This window comes from Corylus avellana, chromosome ca1, assembly GCF_901000735.1.
Source record: "Corylus avellana chromosome ca1, CavTom2PMs-1.0".
In the NCBI taxonomy this organism is placed as follows: Eukaryota; Viridiplantae; Streptophyta; class Magnoliopsida; order Fagales; family Betulaceae; genus Corylus; species Corylus avellana.
The window spans coordinates 2,727,268-2,740,477 of NC_081541.1; the positions used below are offsets into that span (position 1 = coordinate 2,727,268).

The window sequence follows — 13,210 nt, forward strand, 5'->3', positions numbered from 1 at the left end:
TTTTTTTTTTTTTTTTTTTTCTTTATAAAATTAAAAAAAAAAATTAATATGAAAAAGTCAATTTTTACTGCCACCTGTCAGTTGGCACTGTAGCTGGAACAATGCCGTTCCAGCTACAGTGCCAGCCCTGGCTGGGGGCAAACATAGGCCAAAGGTCCTTCACCCTTTCATCTGGGAGGACCAAAGCCCTCCTAGGATCCTAGCTTGCAGAACTTTACACCTTTTGAATTTTTAAAGAGACTAGAATCCCTTGTAACTGTCAAAGGGAACTCCCCCTCCAAATTGGAGGATTTTCAACAATTGCTTGCTATTAGCAATCGCTAATCAGACAAACAATAATGAGAAGCCATACTGGTCCATTTGCCCAAACAAATGAGCTTCCCATAATTGCAATCATACAATTTACAATCCAAGTAGGAGATTAAATCCCGGTCCTTTTAAAACATGTTATTCCAATTTTGGCAAGTCATGACATTACTATACCGGGCCTTTAAATCATTTGCCCGAATAGGTGTTTGAATTTTTAAACGAATTGAGATCCTTTACAATTTAATTGCATGCTACCTACAATCGAGCAAGCAATAATGAAAAACTCTTCTCACAATCTACAATCCAAGCCGGTATCATTTTCAAACATGTCATTCCAATTCAACAAGTCATGGCAATACCATATCCTGCCGATAAATCACATCAATTACATCTTTGCTTACGCCCATCTTTTTTTCTTTTCTTTTCTTTTCTTTTTTTTTTTTTTTTCTGAGCAAAGTAGGGCTTCATTCATTCATACCTTCCAATTTTAAGCCCCTCTGTTTCAAACCAGATCAAATCCAACCCACCTTTAATCTTCACTTTTTCTTCGTGGCTGAAAGGTACCCACTGATTTTGATGATAATAATGCGCCACAGTCATCCGATATGCTTGAAACAATGAAACACACCATTTTCTTTGCTCAAGACCATGGACCACCCACCCCCTTTCTCTACAAGATCGCCACCAATGCTCATGACGTACACTATTTCTGCATTCACAAAAATATAAAACATCAAATCTTCATGGTTTCGGGTACCCCAACATGTCACTCCAATTTACAACATTGTCACGTCATATTCTTACTGCATCATCTCAGCTCCTCTACCTCAAAGCTACCCCACTCAATTTCGGTCTGTGTTTTTGGATCAAACACCTCCTTTCTCAAAAGTTTTAATTCTTAAACAATCAAGATGATTCTTAGTCAAAAAGGTTCTTGGAAAAATCATATAATTTCGATGGTGCTGCCAATTGGTTACTGTCGCATGTCATCCTCTTCAGTATCTAGAAGTTGAAATATCAGCAACATAGCTTCGAGGCCCCCCAAAAACAGTCCCATCTGCCAGACTGCCACCGAGCCATCCAAAACCCCCGCCTTTGGAAGTTGTGGAAGACTCGTATTTCGAATTTTTCGAACAAAATTTTTTTCTAAACTGAGTTAGCCACATCTCAAATGCACTTGCTTGGACATGGCCAGCACAGTTTAGGTCTTGCCATAGCCAGAGCATACCAAAGCTGCAAGGTGGAATATTTAAAGAAGAAGAAGAAAAAAAAACAAAAAAAAAAAGAAGCCCAAAACTGCCATATTTGTTATCATCTAGTTCAGAACTAAGATATTGCTTTTATATGGTTGACCAGAACTATGAACAATCGTTGGATCATGACCGTTTATTTGTTCCACCCTTTCTAATTACTGGCCAAAGACATAGCCATGACCCATCTGTTACAGAGTAACCCTGAAAAGTAAAGACCCTCTTCCTCTTCTTCGTCCCAGGCAAATCAAGAACACCCACCACAAGAATATTACAAAAAAAAAAAAAAAGTAAATAAAAATTCCAATCACGCTGCCTTATAACATGGATTTGCTCAAAAATCTGCAGCGGTCCAAAACGACAAAGGCCCACGACGCAATCAACAACTAAACCAAACATTATAACATAGTATTCAAAAGAATCAAAACATTAAGAATCGAAGAATAAAAGAGGATTAAAAAGAAAAAAAAAGAAGAACATCCCAACAGTGTCACACTGTATTTCCAACCCGTTGACGCAGACTTATTTGCGGAGAAGCTTCCCAAAATACCCTTCCAAGAAAATGGTGGGAAAATCCACGAGTTCCATTGGTGACGCCTATAGTTCAAACACAAGCAACCCGCGAGAGGCCACCCTCTGGCCATTCTATTTACAGAAATTCTTTTGCTACAAATCATCCACAACAACGACAACATATTTTGAACAAAAACCCATTAATAATCCCATCTTTCCAAGTCCACCCAAGAGGCCAAGACTGTACCTTACCCAAAAAGGTAACGAAAAGTATCTCATGGAGCTACACCATGTTTTCCGCTGCTCATCGTCCCACCAAATCCAAAATTGCAGCCCCTCAAATTAAATAAGCCCATCACAAATTTAAGGAACATACATGTAAATGAACACTGAAAAGTAGAGTATATTAAATCGAATCCACTGAACTGACATAAAACCAAGCAAAACAAAAAATAAAAATTGGATCTTTTTTCATGGTACGTTCGAGTTCCAAGTTTCTTGGAACAAACTTGTTGCATTGCACCCATCTTTTTTTTTTTAATTATTTTTTTAATTTTCTTTTCCCACTCTGCGGAAAGAAGCATTGCCCAAAAGCAAAATAAGAATAAAAACCCAGCCCACGTAGCTCAACCAGCCATGAACTCGCTGTGATGACCTTAGAGAAAGAAGAAATTGCGCTCCAAACACGCAAGGCGCACGTTAGACTTCACCCCCCGCCCCTCTCTTCTCACACACATTATAGTACTTACACTTTTACAAGATAACGCCGACCCTCTCTCTCTCTCTCTCTCTCTCTCCCCGACTCTGTCACCCTCTCTCTCTCTCTCTGAAATTCTTTTCCCGAAAATTAAAAAAAAAAACTCCAATCCTGTTTTTATTATTTCCTATTTCTCTATAATTACGTGCTACAATTTATTTGTATAGAACTGTTTTATTTATTATATTCTCTCTTTCTCTCTCTCTCTCTCTCTCTCTCTCTGTGCTCTGAAAGTAGTTAGAGAAAGAAAGAGCAGATCCCTATTCTCACAGAGTCCATCGATTCGAGCTTTTCGATCAATTTCTCTGACATTATGTCTCTGGGTTCTCTCTTTTTTCTCGCAAATTCGCGTTTCTTTGTGTCTGTTTTGGGAAAATAGAGGCTTTCAGACCCTATTGTTTGCAATTGCTCTGTTTCTCGCGAAATTAGGGTTTATGGGTGTTTTCGGGATTGGGGGTTTGACGTGAAATTCAAGGGCAATTCGAATTCAGAATCGTGGGTGTTCGACATCTTTCTTCGCAAGACACAATGATAATCAAGCGGAATTTGAAATCCCAAATGCCGAGTCTGAAACGGAGCAAACTCGGCGACTCAGCGGGTGAGGACGATGACAACTCGGCCGTGTCTCGGAAGAAGAGGAAGACCAACATCAACAATGGGTATTACCCTCTCAATCTTCTCGGCGAAGTCGCTGCCGGCATAATCCCCGTGAGCTTCCGAGGGATTCTCAGCTCCGAGAAGGGCTTCGCTGCCTCGTGGTGCACCGAATTGTCGTGCTCCCCCGGTGAGGTCGAGTCGAAAACGAAGGGCCGTGATTCGACGAGAGCGAAGGCGAGGAGTGATCGTGCGGTTGCGGCCGCGGAGGTTCCACGGCCGCCGCTGGTGAGAACGTCTCGTGGCCGAGTCCAGGTACTTCCTTCACGGTTTAACGATTCGGTTATTGAGAATTGGAGGAAAGACAGCAAGACTAGCTTGCGTGATTATAGTTTTGATGAGGATACTGAATCCAAAAAAGATAAATTTAGCTTTAGAACGCCGAAAACTGGTTTGAAAAAAGATCGGAACGATGAGAAAACTGGATTGAAGTGTAGGAAATATGCGACATTATGTGAAGAAGAGGAGGGGGAGGAAGAAGGGTATCTGGGGTTTAGGAATTTCAATAATGTTAGGAAGTATTCGAGCTCACGTAGTACACTGACATCGGTGAATGAGCAGTTGGGGGAAGATGAGAACTGCCCGGTCGAGGAAATCAAGGAACAGGTTGAGTTTTTGGAGAATGGTGAGAGGAAACACGGATTGTATGGGCCGGAGGACTTCTATTCAGGTGACATAGTGTGGGCAAAGCCGGGAAAGAAGGAGCCTCATTGGCCTGCCATTGTAATTGATCCAATGAGACAAGCGCCTGAATTGGTTTTGAGGTCTTGTATAGCTGATGCGGCTTGTGTGATGTTTTTCGGGTACTCTGGAAACGAGAATCAACGGGTATGATTTAGTTTCTATATACAGCTTGTACGTTGTATCAACTTGTATTTATGAACTTGTGTTGTTATTGTGTTTAGAAGAATGTGGGGTATTTAATAGGATACTTTGAATGATCTTGTGCAGGATTATGCATGGGTCAAGCGTGGGATGATTTATCCGTTCATGGATTATGTAGAAAGGTGTGTTGTGTTATTGTTATGTCTTTTGAACTGTGTCATTTAGATGGACCTTGTGCTTAGGAGAGAATTTGCTTGGTCTAGGTTCCAGAAGCAGTCCGAATTGAATGGCTGCAAGCCGTGTGAATTTCAGATGGCAATTGAGGAGGCGCTTTTGGCAGAAAATGGGTTTACGGAGAAGTTGGTGGCAGATATAAACATTGCGGCAGGGAACACAGCTTGTGATGAATCTATTCAGCTTAGGGGGATTCAAGAGGCTACTGGTTCAAACCAGGATCCAGACTGTCACTATGCCAACCAGGCAAGTTACTGTTTTCTTCTTTTCATTCTTGTGTATATGCATAGAGTTGCTTAAAAATTATCTGGTGAATGAATGATCGAAGTTAACATATTAGCAGAACTTGGTTTGCTATTGGAATTTCTGCATGACTTATTGATTAAACTTTTTGTGATTGTCTGGGTTATTGATATTGCTCTGCTTGTTTGAGAATGTAAAAGGAGGAAAGAAAATAAGACTCTAGGAAAAGAAAAGAAAAGAAAAGAAGCTACTCTGGTCAACTGAGTCTCTCCGTCTCAATTAATGCAAGTTTTCTTTTGCTTAGGAAGTCTACATAAGATAAGCCTTAGGTGCAATTACATTTCCTTTTCCTTCCTTCTGTTTCCTCTGCGAGTGCAACCAAAGTGGAGAGTAGGGGTTTTTTTGCTTCTTTACTCTGAAATAAGAATTTATCCTTGCAATCCTCATAAATCATCAAATTTAGTTCCTCTGTGCAGGATGTAGTTGGAAAGAAGAAAGACTCACGGCCCTGTGAAGGCTGTGGTGTGAACCTTCCTTTCAAAATGACAAAGAAAAATAAGATGGCAACTCCTGGAGGCCAATTTTTTTGTAAAACATGTGCCAGGGTTCGTATGACCTGCATTGTCCTATGATGCTTCTTATATAAGTTTTGCAAACAACTTTTTAGTTAAAATTCTTGTCTGTGCTCCATATTGTTTAGTGTTCACAGTTCCATGCTTTTGTATTGCAGTTAACAAAATCAAAACATTATTGTGGCATATGCAAGAAGATTTGGAATCATTCGGACAGTGGAAGTTGGGTGAGGCAGAAGCTATTCCAGAGTTGTGAATTTTTTTTCCCCTACTTGAAGATAGCAACTATACTATATAACTGTTTTCTGTTTGGATGTTCTGTCTTAACTAGGTACGCTGTGATGGTTGTAAAGTGTGGGTGCATGTGGAGTGCGACAAAATTTCCAGCAACCATTTTAAGGTCTATCTGCCACACTTTATATCTGACATTACTTTATGTTTTGTCTGCATAACGAGACGATTAAAAGTCATTTTGGACTTCCCTCAAAAAATTTATTTGTGCTTTGTAGAATCTGGGTGGCACTGATTATTACTGCCCAACCTGCAAAGCGAAGTTTGATTTTGAGTTATCGGATTCAGAAAAGCCACAGCTAAAAGTCAAGTAAGTCCTTTTTTCTTTCTTTCTTTCTTTAGTTTCATAAGTTCAAGTAAGTCAGTTATACTTCGCGTTTGTTTTTTCAAATATTGCATTGGGAATGACCTTGATTGCAATTGCAATTGCAATGAGGATGGTGATGGTAATGACTGTCCACCACCACCAGCAGCAGTATTATTATTATTATTGTTGTTGTTTGTTTGTTTGTTGTTGTTGTCTTCATCGTAATAATTACAATCTCTTTTAATTTGCAAGAAGTTTCTCATGTGGCACTCTGATTGATATTGGCTGTGTCTCTTCACCTTTGTATTTCTAATAATTATGGAGTGTTTGTTACAGATGGAACCAAAATAATGGTCAATTGGTGCTGCCTAACAAGGTTACTGTGTTCTGCCACAGCGTGGAAGGTGTATATTTTCCAAGTCTTCACTTGTAAGCGTAAATAGCTTCATAAGTGCATAGTTTTTTTTTTTTTTTTTTTTTTTAAAAAAAAATAGTATTTCATTATATTTTTCTATGGTTGAAGCCACTATCTCTACTTGAGTTTTCCTTGTTGGAGGAAGGCTTATAGAATTGTTTTATGAAATCAATGACTTTCTACTTTTGGTTGCTCAACTTTTCATTGAAAGGATATTTAATCTAGTAATCATTTTAGTAGGTCCTTAATCGAAAATTCTTTTAAATTATATATTTTGTAACAAAGATCAAGTGACCTTCTTTATTCAATCTCTTTCACCACAATTAGCCTAAACCTTCACTCTATGGTCTATTATAAACATGCTAAACTGGTGTGTTGTGGACATGTGAGGTGCAATAAAAGGGAGTATGAACATTAAAATTCTGTGGGTGCACTAATGACTAGTTTGTTTCAATCAGCTTTGGTGCTCTCAGATTGAAGAAAGAATGATAATTAGATCATACTTGGATCATCTACAGTTATTTCTCCCCAAGTGGCTAGTTTAATGAAACATAATTGCACTGTATTAGTTGGTAATTGCTTGACTTCTATTATCTTATGTTCCTTTTTTTATAAGTAATCGGACCCAAGGGGAGGGAGAAGGAGAGATTCAAACTAGTACCTCCGCTTCATGAAATGTGGTCCTAACCGATTAAGCTACCCCTTGGGATCCTATTATCTTATGTTCCTATAAAATGGACTCACTAAAAACTAGAAGTGTTCTACAATTTCATATAGAACCATTAGTTTATCTGCAGAGATTAAGAATTCTTTATTATTAGTTTTAATCCTTATCTAGTTCTACTTTGGATACACAATTTAAGGTGTTTTTTTTTTGACAAATGAAGATGTTTTCTTGAAGTTATTTTTTTCTTCTGTTTCAGAGTTGTCTGCAAGTGTGGGCTCTGTGGGACAGAAAAGCAAGCACTTAGTGACTGGGTAAAACATACAGGTTCCAAATTTAAAAATTGGAGGACTAGTGTTAGGGTGAAAGATTCCATGCTGCCACTGGAACAATGGGTTCGTATTATGATTTATTTTTCGTTTTTTTCATATTGCATATCTCCTCCCCCATGTCTATCTCGACATGTTTAGATAGATTCCTTTTATGAAAATGGCGTGCTGCCTGTTGGATTGATACTAGGTTGTTATCTGCATGGGGAAAACACCAAGTAACAAGTATAAAGTATGAATTTTTCAATCATCTTTAGCAAGGTTTAGTTGTATTCATTGTTTTTAGAATGCTATTTACTCAGTTTACAATCATCAAATATCATGTAGTATACACAAAGGATCTGTTGAGAACCTTGGAGAAGTGTAAATTGCCGGTTAGCAAAATCACAGTAGAAATTGAGTCATGATACAGATGTTTGGCATACAATATGAATCTGTTACCATTGTGTAGTCTTGGCTTGTGGCTATTACTGAAGTTCAATTACAAAATATGGAAGTGTTAAACGTTGCCAACTAGATCACGTCTCTTTCGGCGTTATAGTTTCTTCAGGCATCCTCTTATACTGTATCAGATTGATGGTATATTCTTTTCTATTCTGCTCAACGATCTCAATATAAACTTTTTTATTAGTTCATGTCGGCAGCATCCTGTTTGGGGATAACTCTCTCTCCCTCTGTCTGACCAAGTGTTTTGCTAACTTGCTGTTCTGTAATGTCTTTTAAGAGGTCTTGTGCTGAAGACATAGTTCTAGATTTCAGGACCTTTATGTAGAATATATCGTTCTTTTCCTATTTGATTATATTCTGCCGATGCAATCTTCTTATTGATAAGGACAATGCTTGTATGTACTTTCCCTTGTTACCATTATTTAGGTTCTTTTAAGTTTATGACCTCATTTATTTAGATATATCTAAAGCATTCTCATTTGACTTTGCAGATGCTGCAGTTAGCAGATTATCACGAAAATGCTCTTGTTTCTGTAAGACCTAAAAAACCTTCCATAAAAGAACGAAAGCAGAAATTGCTTACTTTTTTGCAAGGTATATGTTTCTACAAGCATAGAATTTCACACTTTGATGAGTTCCACAACCTGAAATTCTTCACTGATATTTGTAATAACTACATTCTTTGTTTTTCTCTGACAGAGAAGTACGAACCTGTTCAAGCTAAGTGGACAACAGAGCGATGTGCTGTATGTAGATGGGTTGAAGATTGGGATTATAACAAAATTATCATCTGCAACAGGTATGGGCAATATGTATTCCTTTTTCTTTTTTTTTTGGCCTGATGGTTAATGGATAGACTGTAAAATACACCTGAAACACCTGAAGTAGTTGCACATACTGTTGTCACATGAATCTCATTGTTGCTTCTTTTTTGTTTTTTGTTTTATTTTTTCAGATGTCAAATAGCCGTGCATCAAGAATGCTATGGAGCAAGAAATGTCCGAGATTTCACTTCATGGGTTTGCAAAGCATGTGAAACACCTGAAATCAAGCGGGACTGCTGCCTTTGTCCTGTGAAAGGCATGTTTGTTTTGATAGAGTTGAATTTCATGAGTTTTGACTTGTTCATTTTTTGCAATTCAAGTTCTTTACATTAGTTTGATGTGAGAATAGATCAGATCTCTTTACAAAAATGCCTTTTTTTTTGGGGAGTGTTCTGTGAAATCATATCCAATTCTATAAAAGAAACGCCCCTTTCTTTCTTCTTCTTCTTCCTTTTTTTTTGGGGTGTGGGTGGGGGGTTCTTTTGCTATTTCCATGTCAAATAAATTCTATAACTACTTGCAAAATATTCATCACGCTTTTGTAAAGTTGACTTCAATATGCTACCATTATTTGAGATCTTGATTTTATTCTGGTTATACTTCTTTTGGCCTCAGGAGGTGCTCTAAAGCCGACTGATGTTGACACATTGTGGGTTCATGTCACATGTGCTTGGTTTCGACCTGAAGTTTCTTTTTCCAGTGATGAAAAGATGGAGCCAGCTCTTGGGATCTTGTGTATACCATCCAATTCATTTGTGAAGGTTTAAAATCTCATCTACTAGTGGCTGCTTTATAGTCATTCCAACTTAACTCTTCTATTCACTTATATATCTTAATATTTAGACTGAAATGCAAATTGAAAATTTGAATACTTCTTGAGGATCACATTTCTTAAATCTTGTGAAATTGGTATTTGAATGTTACTTATTAAATTACTATCCTGGTCTTGTAACTTTTGTCATCTTCTGTTGCCAAAAAAAGAAAAACCAAGGTTTTTTTTTCTCACTGTTGAAAATAATGATGAATGATTCATGCAATATGTGAAGACTATTTTTTTGTGACCTGGCTAAATTGTTTGGAACAGCTCATGCACTAGAAATTTTTTGAATCGTGTTTAATTGTCTCATTTTGGTCCTAATGAATGAATGCATGCTGATCTAATTGAGTTGATTGGTTCTAGTATTGAAAAGTTTAGTCAATCTAAAGTTCATCTTGTTTACATGAAATTCAGATTTGTGTTATTTGCAAGCAAATTCATGGCTCATGCACGCAATGTTGCAAGTGTTCCACTTATTTCCATGCCATGTGTGCATCGAGGGCGGGGTATCGCATGGAGGTATGTTTGCAATAACTATTTCTTAAAACAATTTGTACAAAAGCATTTGCCATTTTATATAAAGAGGAAACTGAAGTTCTGGAAGTTCAGTAGAGCTGTAATAGTTCTGCATACCTTTTTGACATTTCCTATTTTATAAATTTACGTTACCTTCTGATTTATAATGAAATTTATGGAATTGAAGGGTACCTAGGAACATGATTCTTATGTGCTTCTTTTGATCAGTATCTTTGTGGATTTCCTTGTAGCATGATTTGTATGTTTTTTATTAAAAGCCATCTTGGTGAGTTGTAATGCCCAAGTTCAGCCCAATTATATGTGAAGGGCTATAATTGGTTGCCAACTAAATATTTTGAAATGGAGTCAATATCACATGCAAAAAGGAATGTTGGATTCTTGGTTTAAATGACACTTGATAATGTACTTTTCTTTTGGATTACATCTATGACCACTCTGCTGATGTATGATTGCATTTCTCCCTTGTAAATTTCAGTTGCACTGCTTGGAGAAAAGTGGTAGACAGATCACTAAGATGGTTTCTTATTGCGCCTATCACAGGTATAAAATTTTTACTTCTGTAATATCTCTGTTTTCTTTTCCTGTTTTCTCTCTGACTTGTGCTTTTATCCAACACTTAGTGCAATGGGGCCAATGTTTGGGTTTGGATTACCCTGATATCCTCCTTTACAAGCAATTATTCTTTCGCTGTTTACAGCTTTTGCCTTTGTTTATGGTTTCATCTTATTATCTGCAGGGCACCAAATCCAGATACAGTTTTGATTGTACAAACTCCTCTTGGGGTATTTTCTGCCAAAAGCCTTCTCCAAAATAAGAAGAAGGCTGGGTCAAGGTTAATTTCTTCTAACAGAGCAAAAATTGAAGAGATACCGACAGAAGAAACTACTGAGCTTGAGCCATTCTCAGCTGCTCGGTGTCGGATCTTTAAAAGATTAAACAATAACAAGAAGGTACTTTAAATTAAAGTTTTAGATCTCCATGTCCATTTTAATTTGTCGGAGAATTTCATTGTTAGGACATTTTTGCAGCTACTTAATTGCATATATGGTGGCAGGATGTGAGTTTTTTTTTTTTTTATGTCCTTTCGGTTTTATGGGAGAGGGGCATCCTGTGTTAGAAATATTTCTAATGAGTTTTGCATTTTCTGACAATACTGTTAACCTTACTATTTTTCTCACTTTTTTATTTTTATTTGATAATCATTAGAGAATTGAAGATGAAGCCGTTGCCCACCGGGTGATGGGTCACTGTCATCATCCTTTAGGAGCAATACAACGTTTGAATGCCTTCAGAGTAATTATCTTATCTTCCCTAGATTATATGTGAATTTTCTTGCTTTTGTTCCTTTTGATTTCGGATTCAATAGAAATCAGTCAAGAGGTAACGTGCTTGTTTTTTTCTTTAACAGGTAGTAGAGGAGCCTAAAACTTTTTCTTCTTTCCGGGAACGGCTAAACCACTTGCAGGCAAATTTTCATCCTTCCTGTTAAGTACTAATCTACTTTCAGTGTTGGGTTTCTGACTATTTTGGTTGCAAATATTTGATTGCAGAGGACCGAAAATGATAGGGTTTGCTGTGGTAGATCTGGTATACATGGATGGGGGCTTTTTGCACGTAGAAACATTCAAGAAGGGGAAATGGTATGTTGGTTAAAGCTAAATTATAGATGTGATAGCAATGCACTTTTTCTTTTCTATTTTTTCCCCTTAAGATTTCCTTCATCTGCCCACTCAAAGGCATGCAGAGGTCATACACAGACATAGCATGCTTTTGAAGTGCTTTTTAGTGTATGATTGCTTGCTGCATGTAAAGCCTTGTAGTTTTATCTGCTTCTTCTACCTTTTGTTTTTTCTTTCCTTTTCTTGTTGGAGGCCCTGAGGATTCTGCACTGTCCTTGGCTTTCCTCTTGAATCTAAATACGTTTTTTTTTTATGGAGTAACAAGTATGTGTTTGTGTGAAGGTTCTCGAATATCGTGGTGAACAAGTTAGGCGCAGTATTGCAGATCTGAGGGAGGCGCGCTACAGATTCGAAGGCAAAGACTGCTATGTGAGTTGTTAAAAAACATAGTACTTTTGTTATTTCCTTTTTATCTTTGCACTAAAACAACTACTTTGATATATTATCTTGCAGCTCTTTAAGATCAGTGAAGAGGTAGTGGTGGATGCCACAGACAAAGGAAATATAGCACGCCTAATTAACCATTCGGTGAGTTATGTTTGACATCTGAAATGATGGAAGCCTTCACAAAAAGAATAACTTATGGCGAATATAACTCTTAAAACATCCTAAATCGACTTAAAACCATAAAAGAAGCTGCTGCCGCACTCGTTCGAATGGTAGTACAAGCCCATTCAAACGGTGTTTATAATTTAGAAATCCACAGAAAATTAGCTAATGTTGGAGCAGCTTTGTGGTAATGGAACCAGCCAGAAAAAGCTGATAGAATTTAGAAAGGACTTGTAACTCTTTAATTTATATCTTCCCTTAATAGACCAATTAGTAGTATCATTTATTCTTACTGTTCTGTCCTTCATCCAGTGTATGCCCAATTGCTATGCGAGAATCATGAGTGTGGGTGATGATGAAAGCAGGATTGTACTTATTGCCAAGACTAATGTAACTGCTGGTGACGAGCTAACGTAAACTCTCTCTCTTGCTCTCTCTCTCTGCCTCTCTCTCTCTCTCTACTGCGGCTTAATGCATTCTTGTTGGTTGGTTGGTTGGTTGGTTGCAGGTATGATTACTTGTTTGATCCTGATGAGCCTGATGAGTTTAAAGTTCCTTGTTTATGTAAAGCTCCCAACTGCCGGAAATTCATGAATTAGGACACACCATACCCCCATTGTTTCTCCGCAAGGAACACTAACCCTGTCCCCCTCTCTTATGGGACCTCACAGTTATACCAAATTTGTAATTTTTTAGAGCCAAAAAAAAAAAAAAAAAGAGAGAAAAGGCATAATGTATTTTTGTTTCTATCTTTCTTTCTTTTCCTTTTCTTTTGACAATCTTTAAAGCTTAATAAAAGCTTTAGATCTGCCAGCCTTTCGGCTTTGGGCTTTTGTGTAAATTTGTTGACTCAAACTTCATCCCTCTAATCAAAAGCTAACCCCCTTATTTTCTTCTTCTTCTTCTATTCAATAATACCCATTTATTCAGTAGTTTGGAGGTGGCTTCTTTCCACAATGCTGTAGGATTGTTTCCTGCACAATGGATACAACCT

General features: G+C 37.5%; 1 protein-coding gene across 2 annotated transcripts; it reads left to right on the plus strand.

The window, feature by feature from the left end:
• The first annotated feature begins 2,703 nt into the window (after positions 1-2,703).
• LOC132181581 (histone-lysine N-methyltransferase ATX4) lies at positions 2,704-13,121 on the plus strand. Of its 2 annotated transcripts, XM_059594833.1 has the most exons (23): positions 2,704-4,311; positions 4,435-4,490; positions 4,572-4,788; positions 5,262-5,390; positions 5,516-5,584; positions 5,689-5,757; positions 5,867-5,958; positions 6,292-6,384; positions 7,294-7,429; positions 8,302-8,404; positions 8,510-8,609; positions 8,766-8,890; positions 9,250-9,395; positions 9,866-9,970; positions 10,464-10,528; positions 10,725-10,938; positions 11,195-11,281; positions 11,397-11,453; positions 11,539-11,628; positions 11,950-12,036; positions 12,121-12,195; positions 12,529-12,629; positions 12,725-13,121. In XM_059594833.1, exons 1-23 carry the CDS (start codon positions 3,358-3,360, stop codon positions 12,813-12,815), a joined length of 3,261 nt encoding a protein of 1,086 aa, XP_059450816.1. In that variant the 5' UTR covers positions 2,704-3,357; the 3' UTR covers positions 12,816-13,121. The 2 variants fall into 2 exon arrangements, with proteins under 2 accessions (XP_059450816.1, XP_059450822.1); XM_059594839.1 differs by lacking the exon at positions 5,262-5,390.
• The last annotated feature ends 89 nt before the right edge of the window (positions 13,122-13,210 follow it).

What these genes read in the sequence shown, in the direction of transcription:
- LOC132181581 (XM_059594833.1), top strand. Translation starts at nt 3,358, where the DNA reads ATGATAATCAAGCGGAATTTGAAATCCCAAATGCCGAGTCTGAAACGG. An exon ending in CTGCCTTTGTCCTGTGAAAG is followed by an intron (nt 8,891 to 9,249) that starts GCATGTTTGTTT and finishes TTTTGGCCTCAG; the next exon opens with GAGGTGCTCTAAAGCCGACT. An exon ending in ACATTCAAGAAGGGGAAATG is followed by an intron (nt 11,629 to 11,949) that starts GTATGTTGGTTA and finishes GTTTGTGTGAAG; the next exon opens with GTTCTCGAATATCGTGGTGA.